The sequence below is a fragment of the Corvus hawaiiensis genome, chromosome 16 (genome assembly GCF_020740725.1).
Source record: "Corvus hawaiiensis isolate bCorHaw1 chromosome 16, bCorHaw1.pri.cur, whole genome shotgun sequence".
NCBI lineage: Eukaryota > Metazoa > Chordata > Aves > Passeriformes > Corvidae > Corvus > Corvus hawaiiensis.
In genome coordinates this window covers 12,264,113-12,282,820 of record NC_063228.1, presented here as the reverse complement: position 1 = coordinate 12,282,820, position 18,708 = coordinate 12,264,113, and the positions used below count along the sequence as shown (strand labels likewise).

Below are 18,708 nucleotides of genomic sequence, written 5' to 3'. Positions count from 1 at the left end.
TTCTCACTCATTGCAGTATCGAGGGATATTTTAGGAATCCCCACAGACAAGGAAAGGCTTGGCTATTACTGTGAAATCTGTTTTGACATCCATGCTGGAAATCACGAAGAAAAAATTGGGAGAGAAGGTAGAGGTAGACTAAAGCCTAGATTTCCATACCTGGCTTCCTGACACGCTCCAAGCTCAAGGTGCTCAGTAATTTTGCTGCCAGTTTCTTCTTGAACATAGGGAGAGCTGTTAAATGCTCATCATGTTCCAAAGAAAAAATCAGTGCACCTATTCTGACATTTACATCTCATCTACAGTATCTCCTCTTGGTTTTGTTAAATACATCCAGCCTACATCTGGTTATGTGGCATGACTTGTAACTTGGAGTTCCTTACTCTAACGTAAAAGCTTATAGTAAATAACTGCAATTATGAATATTTTAGTTTGATGAATTTTCATACATACCTTTTCTCTAAAAGGAGTGAGGGAAAGGACTGGTTAACATCTTTAAAGTAGGAATTATGTCATTACTAACTCATAGAAATTTTTTGCTCTTAGAGGATATTGGAAGAAAGTGTGACTTTAATTTTTTTCAGTGTTGCTTTCAGCAGACTGGATAAATATGGAGTTGGGGAGTTACTAAAACATTGATTCCTGATCCAGCAGACCAAAACTGTTACAGTCCATTGGGTCACTGCCTGTGACATGATAGACCATAACAGTTCCTTTGGACATATCAGTGGCTAATTACAGACTTTTCAGTTTTCAGATCGTTGGCTTGATAGACCACAAAGAGGCAGATTAGAACGTGCTCTAAGTGTTGTCAACCTGAGTGCTTTAAAACCAAGGAGGAATTAAGAGCATTGTGCAAGAGGCAGACAGAAGATAATGGAATGAAATGTTATTAATAAAAGTGGGATGACATGGATATAGTCTGTATGGATTAGCCATGTAATTTGCAATGTGCTCTGGCAAGGTGACGAAGTATTAGAAGAACAAACTTTAAATAACGATGTTGATTAAATTAATCAAGAAAGAGGCAATTTACACTCTTGCATGCTTTTACTGTAGCGTTTCGCACCTCCAAGGAGTCTAAAGCATTTGATTAGGTATTTAAATAGATTTTTTTTCATATTCCTTCTGGCTTTTCAAGCTTCTGATACTCTGGGAACCCACCTGAGGCAAACATCAGATTGTAAGAATACTGCAGGAGTGGGAATAAAATGTTTATCCGTGTATCCTAAAGAACGTTTTTGTGAAAATTGCTGTAGGGTGTTTAATATACATGTATTTAAAAAAAAAAAAAAAAGTACGGACTTTGTTTAAACCAAACATGTACCAGCTGCTAAACTTCATTTTGTTTTTCTTGAATGAATTCTTAGATAATCCTGGCAAGGTTTTCATGCATATGGTATTTTAGTTAAAGTATGACAAAAATTATGCTGTCAACAAATTTGTAAAGTCATTCCAAACTTAATATAATGTAAAGGGAAAGAATTGTTGTTATTCATAATTGCTGAAGTTTATGATTATACCTCTGTGTGTTAGGAAATTTTATAGTGGATAAAATGGTGGTTACTGGTAAACCATAAAAATTGCTATGAAATCACAAACAAATATAAAGAATGTTTTTAAGGCATTATTTTAAGGATGGAATGATATACATAAAGAACAAATCCCCCAATTAAATAAATGAATGGGTTTTGATGTATTTTAGTGGATAAAATACTCTGATACACAAGGCTGACTTCAAAATGCCCTTTGCCCTAGAGAGAATGAATAATATCTCCAAAATACAGTAATAAACAAAATTTTCAAATATAAATATTGACTGCAAAAATAGCCTTAATTTAGCAGTCCTGGATCAAAATGGCATCAATTTATGTTGCTGACGTGGAGCACTTCTGAAATAGAATTACTGCACTGCTTCCTCAAGTATTTAATTTAAGTGCATAGACTGCGTTAATCACAGTAAAAGGCCAATAATTTTAGAGCAGTTCTGCCACTGAGATCTGTATGAATTCAGCTATGGATTTGTGTGGTATTCAGAATTTCACCTATTAGGTTTAAGTTTCTCTTTAAAATGTCCAGATCAACTTAAAAAAATCACATGTTCCTCTTGCAGATAAATATTCATCTTTAGACACTGTATATTGCATTATTAATAACAAATATTTTCATACCAGGTATAATATATTGACTAATAATACATTGAAAAATTCTACTCATGCAGCAGGTAATATGACTTAAACCCAAGTCTATTTGTATAGCTCTGATTTAAGAGATAAATAAATCAAGAATTAAAATTTGTAGATCTAAAATATGAAACATGAAAGACGTACAAGTTTTCCCACTGGTTGTGATGTAAGATACTGTCCAGATTCTGGCAATATATTAAAAATAAGCTTTTTTTTTTTTTTCAACAACAGTACTAAGTTGGATTGTTGCATCAATTTGCTAGAAATTTTCCTTATACCAACTTTGAGGGCCAGTGGAAGAGGAGAGGGGGGGGAGTTTGTATCCAAGACACTGCCATGGCAGAATTGTTGTATCCACCCTGTGTGCAGAGTGGACATTCCTCCAATCTGCTTTACAGCATCAGTGCTGAAAAGTGCTGTCCTAAAAGGAGTCTCTCTCTCGTATCATTTGAGTGGGTTGCTTAGCTAGTTCTATATCAGGGCTAAAGAAAATGCCTGCCCATCTGCTGGGGAAAGCCTGACATAAGAATACAAATTATGAGAAAGCACCTTCTGTTGACCATTTTTCCCTTTAGGTTTTTTTTAAATCCCTTTAGGTTTTTGGGTTGGTTGGTCAGTTGGTTGTTTCTTTCTCTCTGAGTAAATGGAATAATGCAGGCATATCGCTGGGCTTGGGGATGCACATTTCCATTGGTGTCCAGAACAGCTAGGGGTTGCTTTTTTTTCTTTTCTTGAAAGGTGTGTTTTTTGCAATTGCAGAAGTACTTTTTGGTATGAAAACAAATTATTCCTGGTCAAGAAGTGTGACTGGTAGCAGGACAAAACTTAATGAGAGATTTCATTCTTTTCTCTCTCCTGCTGTCTTTGGCAGTCTGAATTTTGGTAGAGACATCCTGTCATTGGCTAAAGCAGACTGACATGTCCTGTACTGAGCACAAAGAAGACACAAATGGAAGCACTGCAGAGGTGACAAACGTGCCAGGGGAATGAAGGGCTTGGCTGAGCTGCCTGAAAGCAGGGCCATGGTGACATTTCAGACACCCTGGGGCATGTGAGGGACCCTGAGAGGTGAGGGGGACACAGCACCTTCTTCAGTGGCAGCTGAGCCCAGGCAGATGGACAAGCTGCCTTTGCTTGGGCAATGCAGATGAGCTTTAGTATTTTCTGTTCAGTGACAGTTATAGAAGTAGCTGCATTCTTTTCTTTTGAGTCAGGGTTTTCCTCTATCTGCTTCCAAGGCCTGCCACAAAATTTCAGGAAAGAGATGGTCAGGAATGATGGATGTAGGAGAGCATTATCTTGTGATGAGGAAGGCAGAGTACCTCTGTGAAAGCAAAATATTCACATCTTCCTCTCTGTCTTAGCATCATCATTGATGATTAGGTTGAACAAGCAGTCCTGCAAAAAAAAAGAACCTGACATTGAAGAAATTAGTCTAAAAGTAAAATATACCTTCCTAATGCACATTAGGTCAGCCAAGTTACTTTCAGTGCTCTTGAAGCTTGATACTGCATGAATTATTTATAGTTTTATTCTTATTTCATTTAATATATCATATAGGTATGACTGTGAAGTTGTTTAGTTGTCTTCGTGTTGTGATTCAAATGCTATGGGTATGGTAATGTACTTTGATCTTACAGTAATGGGAATATAAAGCATGATAATAGCAAAATCAACCTTCTAATTATAGTTATTATGCTAATATTAAAAAGTTTAAATTTTTTGATAGCCTTGATATTTAAATTTAGGACACCAGCAGGAGGGAGTTGGGAAGGACTTAATAAAATGATTATAAGGGGAAACTTTGTCCATCCTTGAATATTGCAGAAACTATTTAAGGAGCCAGCAGTCAGCTATATTAAAATTCATAATGAAAAAGCCCTCAACATCAGAGTCCTCACAAGAGCAGCAAAGTCTTAACGTTTAGAGCATGAAGGAAATATATAATAGCTTTAATAACATAGTGGAGAAATATACAGATGTACCACTTATAACTCTGCTGGGAAACATCATTGCTATACTCAACAGTTAGTGCCAGATCCTAGGGGAATACAATTTGGAGCAGCTCCAGGAAGGGAAGGCAGTGTTTTTGGTTTAGCTGCATCAATTTTACTGACTGAGATTCTGATCCCTGAATTGTAAATACTGGCTTTGTTTGTCAACCCCATGGCGGTCTTACCAGAAAAAGTCGACTGATTAAATATAGTTTAAATAGTCCCACTGTAAATTCTGTTCAATATTGTGTTTGCCTTCATCCTAATTTTTGATGTTCTGGGATTCTGCACTGTTTTTAGCAGTTGCTATATTTTTGGGTGGGGTCTGCACCTCTGTGTTAAGCAAAATTATTTCTGCCTAGTTTTGTGAAGTTTTTCAGCAAAGCCCAGGAAATCAGGCCTACAAAGCATAATTACTGTATGTTGGTGGATTATCATTTCTTTTAGGTTTCAAATTTCCTAGAGCCAGTGTGATTAATTTCTTAAAATCCCCCTTGACCTCTAGTACGGCTTCCATTTTAAGGAAGCTCTGTGCTGCTGAGGAGGAGGGATTGAAAACTTCTGGGAGTCAGGGGTGAAATTAGGTGTGTGTCAAAATTCTGTTCTTAATCGTGTGCTGTGTGAAAAAGTGGTGAGAAGCCCGAGTGCCACCCAGTGTTTTGGGGAGAGGAGAGGACACACAGAACATGCATCGACCCCCTGTGCCCTGCATGGGTTTTCCACCCATAACGACCTGAGTTTATAAACTTCCCAGGCACCTGGGAGTTCTGTACCCCTGAAGAACAGCAGGGCCAGTGGCTGCAGGAGAGAAAGGTGGTGGGAGGCTGGTGCTTTTCGAGGAGTGAGGAGTAGTGCAGACACAGAGGAGCTCGTCCTTTCCCAGGGTGGGATGACTCCATAGAAACTTTGAGTGAGCACTCAGGGTAGCAGTTTATTCTGATCTTAGGCTGGAGTTGTGCTTCATGATAGTTAGATCCCCCAAGTCATAAAAAAGGTGTCTGAGACCCAGTCTCTGGATCTCTTCCTATCTTCCACTTGCAGGTTCTGAATTTACCAATAGTAAAGTGGGCAAATCACTTATGGCTCAGGTATTTCTTCACAGTATATGAGACATCCACAGAAAGGACAAGGCTCAGGCTCCAGTGATTAAAGAACTTAAAACCCTCATAATATACAATCTCTATTCTGTAGTGTGGCATGTTTTCACCAAACAGTATCAAGAAGAGAGAAAGAAAGCATGGAGTGTATTGCATATGCAGAATGTCTGCTGGATAGAAAGAGCAGGTGCCAAAAGACAGAGGTTTCTCTCAGATGTGGGGCCTCGGAGATGCGCATTTGTTACTGCCAAAGGGGCTACAGGGAATGGAGCAGAGGAAATTAGAACATATTCAAACCTTTGAAGATGGTGTAATGCAGGTTCAATAACTACCCCAAAGGAAAAAAGCACATCTAAATCACTTAATAGTACTTCTGTTGTCCTCCCCTTCTGTTCTTGTTTGAATTCAGGATATATATCAAATGTTTAAATATTTTTTTTTTTCAAAATGTAAAACCATCTTTATTACCATACTGGTAAAAAATGTGTTAGTTTTCAATTTGCTAGAAGAGATAAAAATTGATATATAGGCTTGAGAGAAGCAGTAGTATGCAGAGTGTTTGCCCTTGGGAAGTAGCTGCTGGGATGGAACACAGCCATTTGGAGTCCCAGCAGTGCATTTTCCTGACCCACACTGTCTGGGAGACATCAGAGAGCTCAGACTGCCAAAGGGTGCCACTCCTGCACTTAAAAGGATTTCACTTAGCTCAGGGTGTGAGGGTCTGGCAGGTTGAATATATCCAACTGTACATTCAGGTCAATGTATTTGTCATGTTATCCTTTCAGGTTTTGTTTGGTTTTTTTTTTTTCCCTATCTCACAGCCAGTAACAACTTTTAAAATTTTATTTAAAAAAAAAAAAGGTTTCTGTTGTTTAAATCTATGTTCTTTTACATCTGAAATATTAACCAGTGAACAGTAAAAATTTATTTTTATACTTTCACTGTTAATACACAAATTAAATTATGGAAGTGATTCTGTATCTTAATTGAGCAGGGCTTATTGTATAATAAAGTTGGGTCCCGTAGAATTCCTGCACCTTTTTGAATCATTAAAAGTGTAGCAGCGATGAGGAACACTAAACCAACCTAAAATGCATCATGAATTTTCATCATCTCTTCCTTGTGAGATTTTTAAGCCTCGTATGCTCGATAGAGTTAGTGCAGAAAATTGGGCTTTAAAGGGAACACTCCACATTTGCAGAGGACTGGGCAAGGTGAACTGTCCTTTTCCACCTCTGCTCTCCACCTACCTTAGGGCAGAAGGAATCTGATGCACCACAGAGCCAGCTTCACTCCAAAGGACTCCCTTTGCAGACTGGGGTTATCCACACAAAGGACTAACCCCTGCTTTAGCCATCAGGTGTGATACCTTGTGATGAGCACTTTGCTCTCTAGGTCTATGGAAACAGTATGGAATTTAGCTAAATAAAAAACCACTGCCACTCTAAGAACATTAAAGCCATCGAAGCGCTTAAGAATTTCTAGTAATTGCTACAAAAAACACCTAATTAGTTATAAAATATTGACTGGCTTATTGGACTCCAGCCTCTAGTCTTTTCATTCTCACAGTTGCTGTGCTGACTGCTATCTAACTTTCTACTTTTGAAAGTTATGTGTGGAGTTGTGAAATTAATTTTACAAAAGCAAAATAGTATCTTTGTATGAAGCAGTTCAACAAGAGATGCTTCTAGTAGTTGTTTCTAAACTAGATATCACTTTGGGTTAATTTTTTTCAAAATTAGTTTTCTCCCTGTAAATAGCAAAGAGTTGGTTAAAAAAGAGTAAGATTTCAGAACAGTTTCAATAATATTTTTCATTCCAAAGGACAAATTGCAGTTAGTGTTCTGGGGTCTTTCTGGAGGTACTAAACCAGCATATTGCCCTTGCAGATAATTCTGTACTTTAACATCTGAAGATAGAGAATCTGTGGCTAAGTGTTCCACTGTACTGAGCAGAGATATACAAAAGGAGATTCTCAGTAACCACTTTAGAGGCAGTTTTTAAGGAAAAGAGGTCTTTTCATTTAGATGAGAGGGCAATTTAAGAGCTTCATAGAAATGAGTCAGAAGGATTTTCTATTAAACAGTAGCTGGTAAGTCTGTTTGCTGCTGGCTCAATCCCTTTTAGGCAAGCATCTAACTTTTCCTGTCTGTATAATTATCACAGAGGTGGTAGCAGTAAATACAGTGAGTAAATACAGAGTAGCTCTGTATTTATAATGTGAAATTTATCCCCCTTTGGTTTTTTAAATTTAGCATTACTTGTTAGGTAAATCTCATTAGCTCCTGAAACTGTTGCAGATGACAAAATAAAGAGCAAAACTACCAATTTAACATCAGTTGAAACTGAATGTACAATTTGAGCACTAAGTTCACACTAACAGACAGTGTCTGCGTTTCTGGTAGGGCAGAGACAATGATCTGCTTTTGGACTTTAGCAATCCTGTCCCTACAGTACAGATTGCAGATTCCTTGTTTTGTGCTGGATTTATTTTTTTTCCCCCCTAGAACATGAACCTCTAAGTAAAAAAGTTCACAGATTTCTAAATGAGAATTTCAAATCTCTTGATACATTGGAGGTGAAGTAATAGAAATAGATTTTGTTCCCTTAGGGCTTAACTCCTCAAGGTTTTGTTGCCCCTAAGGGACGTTTGCTCCTGCATGGTTTTCAGTAGGATCCTCAGTACTTAATGCTTGCAGAGCTGTTTTTCCAGGCAGTCCTTAGCCTGCATCCTTTGGCTCCTGGTTGTTAGACTCTTGCATTAAAGCTGTGCAAAGCATCAGTGTCAGGTTTTTGCTGTGCAGGCTGGAGGAGCTGTGTGCAGCTGGGAGGAAACCACACCCAAGTGTTAACTCTTCACCCGGGTGCATTAATCCTGCACCACACCAAAATACTCCGAGGAAGCTGTGTATATGCATATAAAGGAATCATTTGATGTTAATCCTAAACATGGTTTCCACTAACCCAAATCCTGTTTGCCTAGACTTCAGAAAGGACAAACCAGGATTTGTGCCACAATGGAGTTTTTGATATTTTGAAATAGTAGTGCATTTAGAGTTTCTCTTTTTGTATTACCTGGTTTAAAAAAGAATTTTGCAAGAGAAGGTTTATATTAAATTACTCATTTCTCTAGCTTATTCACCTAAGATTCTGCAAAAGACTTTTCTATGTAATTGGATGACAGTATATGAGAATATACTATGTCATTTTTTTTAATAAATAGCAGAAAATTAATTTTCTGATTGCAGTCATATTAGATGAAGAAAAAGCAAAATATTTTAATTTAATATCCTCCTTTCAGATGCACAAAGTAAATTGTAATTTAATTTTTTTTCAAAAGCGCTTTTTACATATTTTGCAGTAGTGCCCTTTAATAGCTATATCAATATATTGTTTTATTTTTATTAGACTTCATAAATATATTGACATATCTGTAACACTAAACATGAAGCTTCCAATGCAAGAGTTTGTACATAGTCCATATCCAAATGTCACCATTATTTCATTTAAAAGATCCCAGCATGTCTACCTCATGATCCTTATAAACTCTATAGTACTCAACACTTTTTCTTGCTACATTCATTAAAATTAAGCACCCTTTCCCTACCCCATCTGTAAACATCAAGTCAATTGGCAGCTAGCACATTTCCGAGTCAGCAAGCAGTATTGTGAATTTTATCTTCTCTTGCAGAAATCAATTCGTCTTCGTTGCAGCAGATGAAATTTCTTGTAACACCTCTGCAGGTAACAATCATTGATACTTCTTGATGCATCCATCCAGGTCTCAATATCCTTTTTCACATGCTGCATTTAATCGTAAGACAAAGCATAGGAAAGTCCATAGTATAAATCTTTGGAATAGTTTAATGAATTTATAGCTTCAGCCTATAGGTTCTGCCATATAAAAGCCATTAGGTTATTTTGCTGACTTTGGTGTTTTATTTCCAGTTTAAATATCGTATGGCCTAGTGTGTAAGGCTATGTTAAACCTTCTAATAAAAGCTTCAGGACTGTGACTTTCAAAAGTCAAACCAAACAGAACTTATGAAAAGAGCAAAGGCTTAGATGTGTGTAGGACATTGTAAGTGCTATAGATGTAACAATTTTCTTTTCAACTCCTTGGGGGCAAATGATGCCCATAAGGGTATTGCAGACCCTAAAGCACTCACAAAGTCTATCCTATGGATGAGATAGTGGGAGAGAGGGTCTGTGCCTTCAGAGGATCGCTCTCTAGTAAGTAAAAAGTCTTGATATACTATCATGTTGTAAGCCATGGGTACAGAAGAATGAAAAATGTTTTTAAAAGGTTTATTTACATTTTATAAATATACTGAATATGTCAAGAGGTTTTGTCTCTTTTAATCAATAGAGTTTGAACAAGCTTAGTCTTAATTCAGGTAAGGATGATATTGTGTTACTGCATAAGAAAACAAAAAAGGCAAAAATAAATAGTAACGTTGCCGGGACATATTCTGCCAATAATGTTGTGCAAAAAATCAAGTTCTTAGAAGCTTCTCATATTGAAGGATGAAAGGGTATATAGTGTGAAATCAAATGTTGGTATTAAGAAGTTTTTGCTGATAGAGTTTTATATTAGCAGAAGTAAATGAAAGGTGACGAGATTTCTGGTTATGCCATGATGATCTACAAAGAGACAAATAAAGAGCATTTGTTTATGGAAAAGATGATCACAGCTAAACGCAAAATATGCTAAAATTGTCGTAATCTCTATGCTAGCTGTAGCATTTTTGGTGGTAATCTGAAAAGTTCTTCTGTAGTGAAACCTCATTTAACGTAGATTTTTCCAAGTCCTATAAATTATGAAGAAAATACATTTTGAGAAGCCAACATTTGTCACATTCTTTAGATCACTCAGCTTGGATTTTGGCTTTTGTTATTTCACTTGAGCTTCCTGCTCAGCTCTTCATTGAAGTGAGCCATAGTAGGGAGGCTACTAATTTGTGAATCTAAGCTTTGCTAAGTAAGAATAAATATATTTATTTTAGCAAATTTTAAACTTGGAATTCTTGAGTTAGATGTGGGGTCTGTGGGACTAGTTTTGCAAAGTGAACCCTTCTAAGTGATAATTATTGCTCTAATAAAGAAATTTTTCTCTCTCAATTAAGGCACAATTTAAGTGCCCAAGACTTTACTATACATATTCCATACATCGCTTCTTTAGAATTCCAGTCAAAAATATAACACTTTCATTTATTGGTACATTCTGTGAACTTTACACAAAAGGAAATGGATCTCTGTATGTATTTATTAAAACTTTTCAGTTTACCAGTTGATTACTTCTGTTGAATTGATTCAACAATAGTATTTTTGCTAGGCATGTTTTTGAGCATATGATAAACACATTCATCACAGGTGACTGTAGGTGCCTTTTTTTGCACTAAGATATGAAGGAGAAAGCTGATGAAAGCCTGTACCTGCTGCTTCTTATATAACTAAGTTTCAGTAATAGAACTTAAATGACTTTTGGCTGCATGAGAAAGCAATTCTCCCACCCATATTCCTGTGAGTCAGATTGCCAAAGTTGAATTTGGTCTTTTGAATTTGTAAGTTGACTTCCAACTATTTTATTATCTGATGTTTTATGTTTTAATACATGGAGCAAACATAGAGATACTTTTAGAACCAAAGCTAACCTTCCTGTGGTTTTTCAGATGCATGCAAAACACCTGCAGTGTGATTTTATAGTGCTTTTTTAGTGCTTCTGAGCTCACTGATAGTAATTCTACTGTGTTTGTAAAGTTGATATCAAGTGAAGATACTTATAACATGCTCAATGTTTGAAATGTGAGTATATGTATGTTTGTATTGCTTCCCTGTAAAGAATGTGTGTATTTGTGGATTCCAAATAGTAGTATAACAAGCAAAGCCTTGGTTGGAACTTGATCTTCAGTATGGAAATGGGAGGTCTTGGGTGGTTCTGCTGGTAATATTCACTCTTTTCTTCTTAATCCTTCATCATTCCTGCCAGAGGATACTTAGCCCTCAGCCACATGATATCTTTTTTGGATTTGGGAATAAAGTAATCTTGAGTAGATAAATGTGTTAATGAGTAATTTGTCTCCATGTATACATTTCCATTTGTGTATCCATGTCCTTTCTTGAATGCACATTACAGAAAGGAAACCTCCTCAGATATCTGACAGAGGGATCCTTCCATGGGAAATTTAAAAAACATTTCACTCTTGATTGCATCCAGTGCATTCTGAGGCTGAAAATAATTACTGTTCAGAAAAGAAGTTCTGCACTTCTGGGATAGATCTTCTCTGGCAGACATGATTAAAGGGTTTGCAAACAGATCTGAACTAGAACAGAGACAGGGAAACTATCAGAAAACTCCTGGTGGTTTGATGATGGAAGTTTAACAAGGATCTCTGAGGGCATTCCTCTAACAAATTCCTGACAATAGTTCCACTAGGGGAGGATTAATCCTGAGGTTCTTGTTTGATGGGGGCAATGGGTGTCTGCCCTATCACTCTCTGGATAAATCAGAATAAGACCCAGAATAAACCCATGATTTATTTACATGTTGGTTGCAGAACATTGTTCATTTTGCAGCTGTAGCATTCTTAGTGAATTTTTCAAATCAGTGCTCAAGCTATTTTTTTCTCTTTTAGGTTTCATATCATCAAAATTCATAGTTTGTAAAGAAAAAGCATTTTTAGTGTCTTTTGCAAGTGCATTCTCAGATGTACCTGCAAATGACATTTTATATTTTTTGTGTAAAAATGGGACAGGGTTATTATTTTATATTTATATTACTCTCTCTCTTTTTCCAGTTTTTAACTGTTATCCAGCCTTTATGTAGAAGCAAAAAAATCCAGTGCTGATGCATGCTTGGTATTATTTTTCTCCCAAGTGTATTTGCAGTTTATGATTTTGAAATAACGGAGAGAGGCAAGGGTTATATATAAAGCTGAATTTGGAATGAAGTGTGGTGGAAGTGGATATAACATCTGTCCAATTGTGACTGTATTTATTTACATTTTTGAGCAGAATCAGTCCCAGGAGGAAGGATTCTCTGTGTGTGTGTATGTGTGTCTGCATGCAAGCAAAAGAAATGCTCTATAAAGCTTTAGAAGTTGACAGCCTTAAATTAAGTTATTGACCTCCATTTGGAGAAAGATACAGTCTCCAAAACAGATTAAACATTCTGAAAGGTTTAACTTTATAACTCCAGGAAAGATGTTGAATAAAAGCAAGCAGCTTCAATAAGCAAACCGTGGGGTTTGTGCTATTGAAATATTTGAAGAGAATATTGGCCATTTTTAACAAATGCAATTTCTCCAGTCATTGCAATTTTCCTGTATACTATCATTAACCTGTCAGCACTAACACTGCCACAGATTTAATTCATTGAACAATGGCAAATATGGAGATAATTATTTCAAACAAATTAATATTTGATGAAGTGCTTAGAATGGCTACAGTGTGCCTGTTGTGGCAAACCTACCTCTGCCAGGGTACATAAATAATTGCAGCTGGTCAATATTTTGCCATATGAACTTGCACACATCTCATTGACCTCTTCATGTGTCTGGTAGGAGATCCTAGAGATCAGATCATAGCCTTACAAAGGAATTTGAAAGAGTCCAATCCAGGCTGTTTTGGAAGAATGCAGCTTCAGAGGTGCTTCCTTCAGCCTGTTAGAATTACTGTGTGAAGACATATGCTCAGTTGAGAGAGGTTCTTCCCTTTTACTATTGCTGCCAATGGATTTGACTTCATTTCATGAAGCAATTTGGGGAAATAACCATTTTCTATGAGATACTTTTATTATTATGTTATGCTCTTCTGCTAATCAAATAAAAAATGAAGATGAAGGAGCATCTGTATGGTCTTTGTGCTAGTATTTATTTAAGGCTGTACTGCTGCTCCCTGTGAAAAATAGCAGATACTGAAGTTTTTGCTCTGGAAAGACTAGGAAATGTTGCACTAATGCACAAAATTAAACTTCTTCTATAAATTCAAGTGTCCTTTATGTTGGCAGTTTAAACTTGCATTTACTGCTGCTATAAATAGTTGCTTATATGGAATTCCATTTGTTACAGCTTTTACTGCTCTGGGTAGTTGTGTACTGAAGATGTTCAGCTATTGGATCAGTTGATAAAAATCAGTAAACACTTTGATTATCCTCTGTTCTCCTTTCATGAGGTTTGATTAATTCCTTTTTGTCACCCAGTGGAAGCACTGGCAGGCCTCGCTGGCGTCCCTGTCATTATCTGTGTGACAGCTTGCCCGCCCGGTGCTCGTGGTTCTAGGTCAGTTCGCATGGCTGCTCAAATGTGACAACATGACAAGATTAAGGAAAGCTGAGGTCCTGTGATTTGTAAATGGAGGATTTGCAATGTGAAGCTCCTTTGATAACAGAAATAGTGAATAATCTGCGTTTGTCCTCAACAAGTGCCTATAAGCACGTGTGCATCTCCTGTGCTGGTTTTTAATGAAGCAATTAGATTGGTTTTTCTCTGATAGACTAAAAATAGTGCACGTGAAAGATGGTTTGTTTGTGTGTGCACGTATGGATGCCTGTATACAAATCCATTAAATGAGCAAGGATTCAGTTTTAATATCTTGAGATTATCGTATTGCAAATAAACATAAAACAATGCTGTGGTTGCAGGCTGCAGAACTTTATACGTGAACACAAAAGGCTGCTTTAAAATTTAATAAATAAAGTACCCAGTATATTTATTATTTCTTCAAACTTTATTGTCCTTAAATATAAGAGCAATAGTAATAAGAAAATGCTTTACAGACCTAAGAAAAGCTTTGTTTTCATTGGAATAGAGCTGGGTTCAGGTGTCACCTGATGACAAGCCTCAGATTCTCTAGTGGCTTTTTAAAGAAAGTTTATATAAAATCTAAGTTTCTTGGATAGAAGCTACACAGAAAGGTGGTGGTGGTAGCATAGAATTCTGTTAGACTTTTGACTAGGCATCAACTTCAATTCCCACCCTGGTGTAAATCCAGACAGCAAGACTGAAACTGAGTGAGAGCTCTTAAGTTGAGATCTGTGCCTGGGATTGCTCCATGGCAGTTACCCAGCATCAGTTCAGGAAAAGTCACCTGTGCTGCTGTTTGTTACCCTTCTGGGTTTCTGCAAATTAACTGGTATCAATCATGTTTGTTTAAATGTTTTAGAAGGTGGCAGCTCAGCTTTGGCTGGCTGCAAACATCTTGCAAATTTTAAAAGAGGACACAGGCTGGCAAACAGAAGCAAAATTAAAACCACGTCTGAGCATCAGTGAAACTTCTGCAAAACATGCCTGTCAATTAGCAAGGAAATTAACTGGCCAAACTGAGATGTGACATGCATAAGTAAACAGCCAAGAATTGGAAATTCATCTCTACATACAGAAAAGTCTGCATAGGCTTCTCAACTTACTCCTTTCTCCAACCTGCAGGAAAAAGTAAACAGTGCTTTTAATATTTCATCAATGACATATTTATGAAGATCCTTTCACGGAAACCTTTCATTATTGCCCTCTACCTATGGTAGACCCTGGTCAAGTTTCTTATTTCTGTGAAAACCTAGGAATGTGTTAGTACTATAGTGATAGGAAATCCCTTCTGGCTCTCCGGGCATGCAGCAGTTCAGCCCTGCAGTACACCTTGAAGTTTCACTCTGTTGTGCTGCCTGTCACTTCCCAATTCTTTCTCTGCTCCACATCACAAATCTGTAGCATATTATAGGTCATGGAGGAGGAAGATGCTATGAATAAAGTATGTTATGGTCCTCCCTTGTACAGAGACCTCAGTGTTTGATAGTGTGCATTCAAAACTTGGCATAGAGAATTTCAGCATTCTTGACCTTTCCAATCAAGGAAAATGCCTGGAAACTGTTTTTGTCAGCAGAATTAAATTTCCTGGATCTTAAGTAAAAACTTCAGAGACATCTTTGTCCACTGCCTTCTGAGGTAGTGAGAGAGACTTGTTGGTCATTGAGGTAACTGAAATGCCCAAAGTCACTTGGTGTTAATATCTAAAATGAAGTTAATTAATTGGTTGCACGTTCGTTGAGCACCACAAGCAGACACCATCCTACTGCAGTGGGATGAATTTTAAGTTGAAGGGCTACCACTGCTGCACAGATTTGACCCAGTGAGCCTAAAATATTGCTCAGCAGCGGGGTTTGTGACTGAGGTGCATAGGGAGGAGCTGTGCTGCTCATGTCATCTCTCTTGGTATCATCATAGTTCTGTGACCAAGAGGAAGAGTACGGAGTTAGTTATTGGAATCATTTATATGGTTAAGGCCGGGCAACTCTTGCTTTCCTTGTATTCCTTCCAGAAGTAATTTTATTGCTTGATTGTTCAATTACAATCAAAGCAGGTAAAGAGTGGATAATATTGGGGGAAAGTTAGAAAGATGAGCTTTCCTGTGGTACATAGGCTTTGCTTGTAATATGGCTGAGGTCAGAGTTGATTTACCTGAAGTACTGCCCAATTTTCAACTTCTCTCTTTATAGTTCTTAAGCAGGTTCAAAATTTTCTGTAGTTCCTCCAGCAATATGTAGACTTGAAAAAATAGGGGGGAGTTGATAATGATAAGTAAAATATGTGCATCAAATTCTTTAAAATCCTCCTGCTATAGTTCTCAAATCACTTGAGGAAAAAAAAAACCACTTGGTTCATATTTTATGTGGTGAATTTTTCCTTATTAATTATGCTATTAAGCCCTATAGTGTATATGTTATTTAGGAGCTTTGAAATGGCTCCAGTATCGGAGCTCCACTGTCTGTCCCAGATGTGTATGGAAATACAGCAGTAATACTAAAGATTTTAAAATCCTGAAATGGCAATTATGGTTAGAGAGGCACAGAATTACCCAATTTTTAGAGACTTCAACAATACCTACTACTGATAACTTAGAGATTCCCTTTCAAAGGCCCTGATAAAATAAATACCACAGTTTTCTTTTTTTAATTATCTCTTTTTTTTTTTTTAATTTGATCAGTGAACAACAAATTGTCCTTTTATGTAGTATTTTAGCATTTTTAAACCCTCTGCTGAAAATGGTTGAAGAGATTGAGGCACAGCATAAGTAAAGAAGAACATACCATATATTGGTGGATAGTTTATGGCTATATTTACAGAAGTTAGCATGGCTACACTGGGGTTTTTTTCTCACTTATTTCCCAGTAAGTTGTTAGTCCAGCTATTTAAGAACCTGTGTCAGTATGATAACAAAATGCCAGCAAACGTACTTTTTCGCATGATACAAGTCCTGCATACTTGTCCCAGATATAGTGGAAAATAGAGGAACATACCTTGTTCTAGTTAGTGATGCATCAAAATTGCTCATCAGCTGTGTTCTTAGCAAGAATTGGTGTGTATTGGTTTGGATACATTGTTTTATCATTCTATAAAATGCACAGAGAATTGCATTGACTATTAATTTATTCAAAACCCTACCATTGGCACGTCCTAAATTTTAGTAAGTGGTTTACCTAGAGTGACAATTTGCAGTGTAAATTATCACAAAGCATTTAAATGCTGCTAATTGTAATGAGAAGTGAGCACGCTGGCATAACAGTGAGTAAATGAAGCAGTGTGTGTGTGTGGCTGAAGCAGCTTACTGATTTGCAGGGTGACAATATAGTTTAAATCCTTCTTACTATTTTCAGCCTGGAAAGCAGAATCTATTCTGCTAACCTTCTGAGCTTCTAAATTTGGTGTCATGCAAGGGCGTGTTTAAAAATTAGCATTTAAAAAGAAACCCACTTGCTTTAAGTTTAAGCTGACACTGTTCCTTTCCTCTGTGGAAATGAAATTTATTAATCATAATAAAACCATCATATTCTGAAGGTAGAGGTCACCCTGAGGAGAGGGAAAAAAAAAAAAGTCTATTCATCACAGAGGAATTTCAATGCATTTTTTTCCCAGATAATATCTGAGCATGTGTTCCTTCCTCTTTGGAAATATTTTCATCCATGTTTGTGCTTACCTATGACAAGTGTATTCAGGAGGGTGCAAAAATGAAAATTGTCCAGTTTAATTTTATATACTTTATTTTCTTTTACAGAAGGTTTGGGAGAGTTCCTTTTACATTTTATTTTGTGTTTACATTGCACACATTTGTTTAAGTGGAATTTCAATATCCTGTAAAAGAAAAAGAAATGTTTGTTATTTTAACAAGAATATAAGTGTCACTAATTCCGAAATAACATTTCTATGTTACTATCACAGTAAAAACTTTAGCATTATCATATTATAAATGTAAACCATTCTTTTTAAGGAGCAAGGGTTAACTTTGGTCACAGTTGTCAGGTTAGGATTTCTTCACAACTCTTTTGTTTTAAGAAAGAGATGTGGTTTACATAGAAGGATGAAAAAAAGCAATGTAAAACACTGACAATAAGTGATTACAGCTTTGGAAAAAGGGTGATAAAAATGTACTCAGAAGTCAATACCAGGTTGAAACAGTCATATTTTCATCTTTTGAAATTGCTTAATGTGTGTGTTTGTCCATATTTTCCCCTCAGTTGTCAAGATTTCTGTTGAATATTGATATAATAATAATAATAATATTATTATTAGCAACATGTTTTATTTATCAGTGTTGTAAACTTGCCAGTTACTTCAGTAGCTGGCTTAAATATAACAATAATTTAATACAGCCTGAGCCTTGTGTATTCAGGCCCTTGCATCTGGGCCAATTAATGCCATCGTAGGTGACCTGTTGGACTTTGTTTTGTGAGGCACTGGGACACAGGCAAGGATCCTGCAGGAATGGGATGTAGGATGGGCAAAATGCAGCCCTACAACTAGACCAAAATTAATTTTTTAAATTATTTTTTGCAGATATAGATTTAAAGTCTTTGCTTAGCATTGCAGCAATACCAGCTAATCAGGAACAAAAACCCCAAAAAACTGAGGAAATATACCAGTTCCCATTGCTTTAAAAATAATAGTCATGGCATTAAAGCATGTAAAATAATAGTACATGCAATTCCTCCTGCATGTTACTAAGGACTTGGGGGAAACATGTCTGCCTTTAAATGAATCATTTTCCCTTCCTAGGTGTTTTCTTACCGTTTGAATGAAATTTGTCTGGAAAGAATTAAAATTATAATGATATTCAAAATAAATTCTCAGACTTTAAAAATTGGCATAGAGGGGTAATGTTTTCTTCCCTCCAGTGTAGATGAACAAGACATGAGGGATTCTGTTATGGTCCTATCAGAGCTGAGTATTTCAAATCTCTAAATCATGTTTGCATCCTTATGTGGAGGGTTGCCAAGGCTGAGGTTTATAGAAGTTCCTCCTACCAGAGAGGCTCCAGAGTGTGGGATCAGTGTCAAACCTGCTCAAAGAACTCTCAAACTGTCTTTCCAGCTCAAAGAATCACCAAGTCATTTACCCAACATAGGCTGACGTGAACTACTTTCCTTCCCTTTCTTTTCCAGTG

At 36.7% G+C, this 18,708-nt stretch overlaps 1 protein-coding gene across 34 annotated transcripts in view; it reads left to right on the top strand.

Moving 5' to 3' along the window:
• RBFOX1 (RNA binding fox-1 homolog 1) overlaps nucleotides 1–18,708 on the top strand; it is a 1,119,677-nt gene that overhangs the window by 1,095,818 nt on the left and 5,151 nt on the right. For 5 of the 34 annotated variants that reach the window (XM_048320438.1, XM_048320435.1, XM_048320428.1 and 2 more), the window contains one exon: nucleotides 8,969–9,021. The exons of the other annotated variants lie outside the window; for them this stretch is intronic. In XM_048320438.1, the coding sequence (XP_048176395.1) occupies nucleotides 8,969–9,021 (53 nt within the window). The remainder of the gene's footprint in view (nucleotides 1–8,968; nucleotides 9,022–18,708) is intronic. 34 annotated transcript variants of the gene reach the window in all.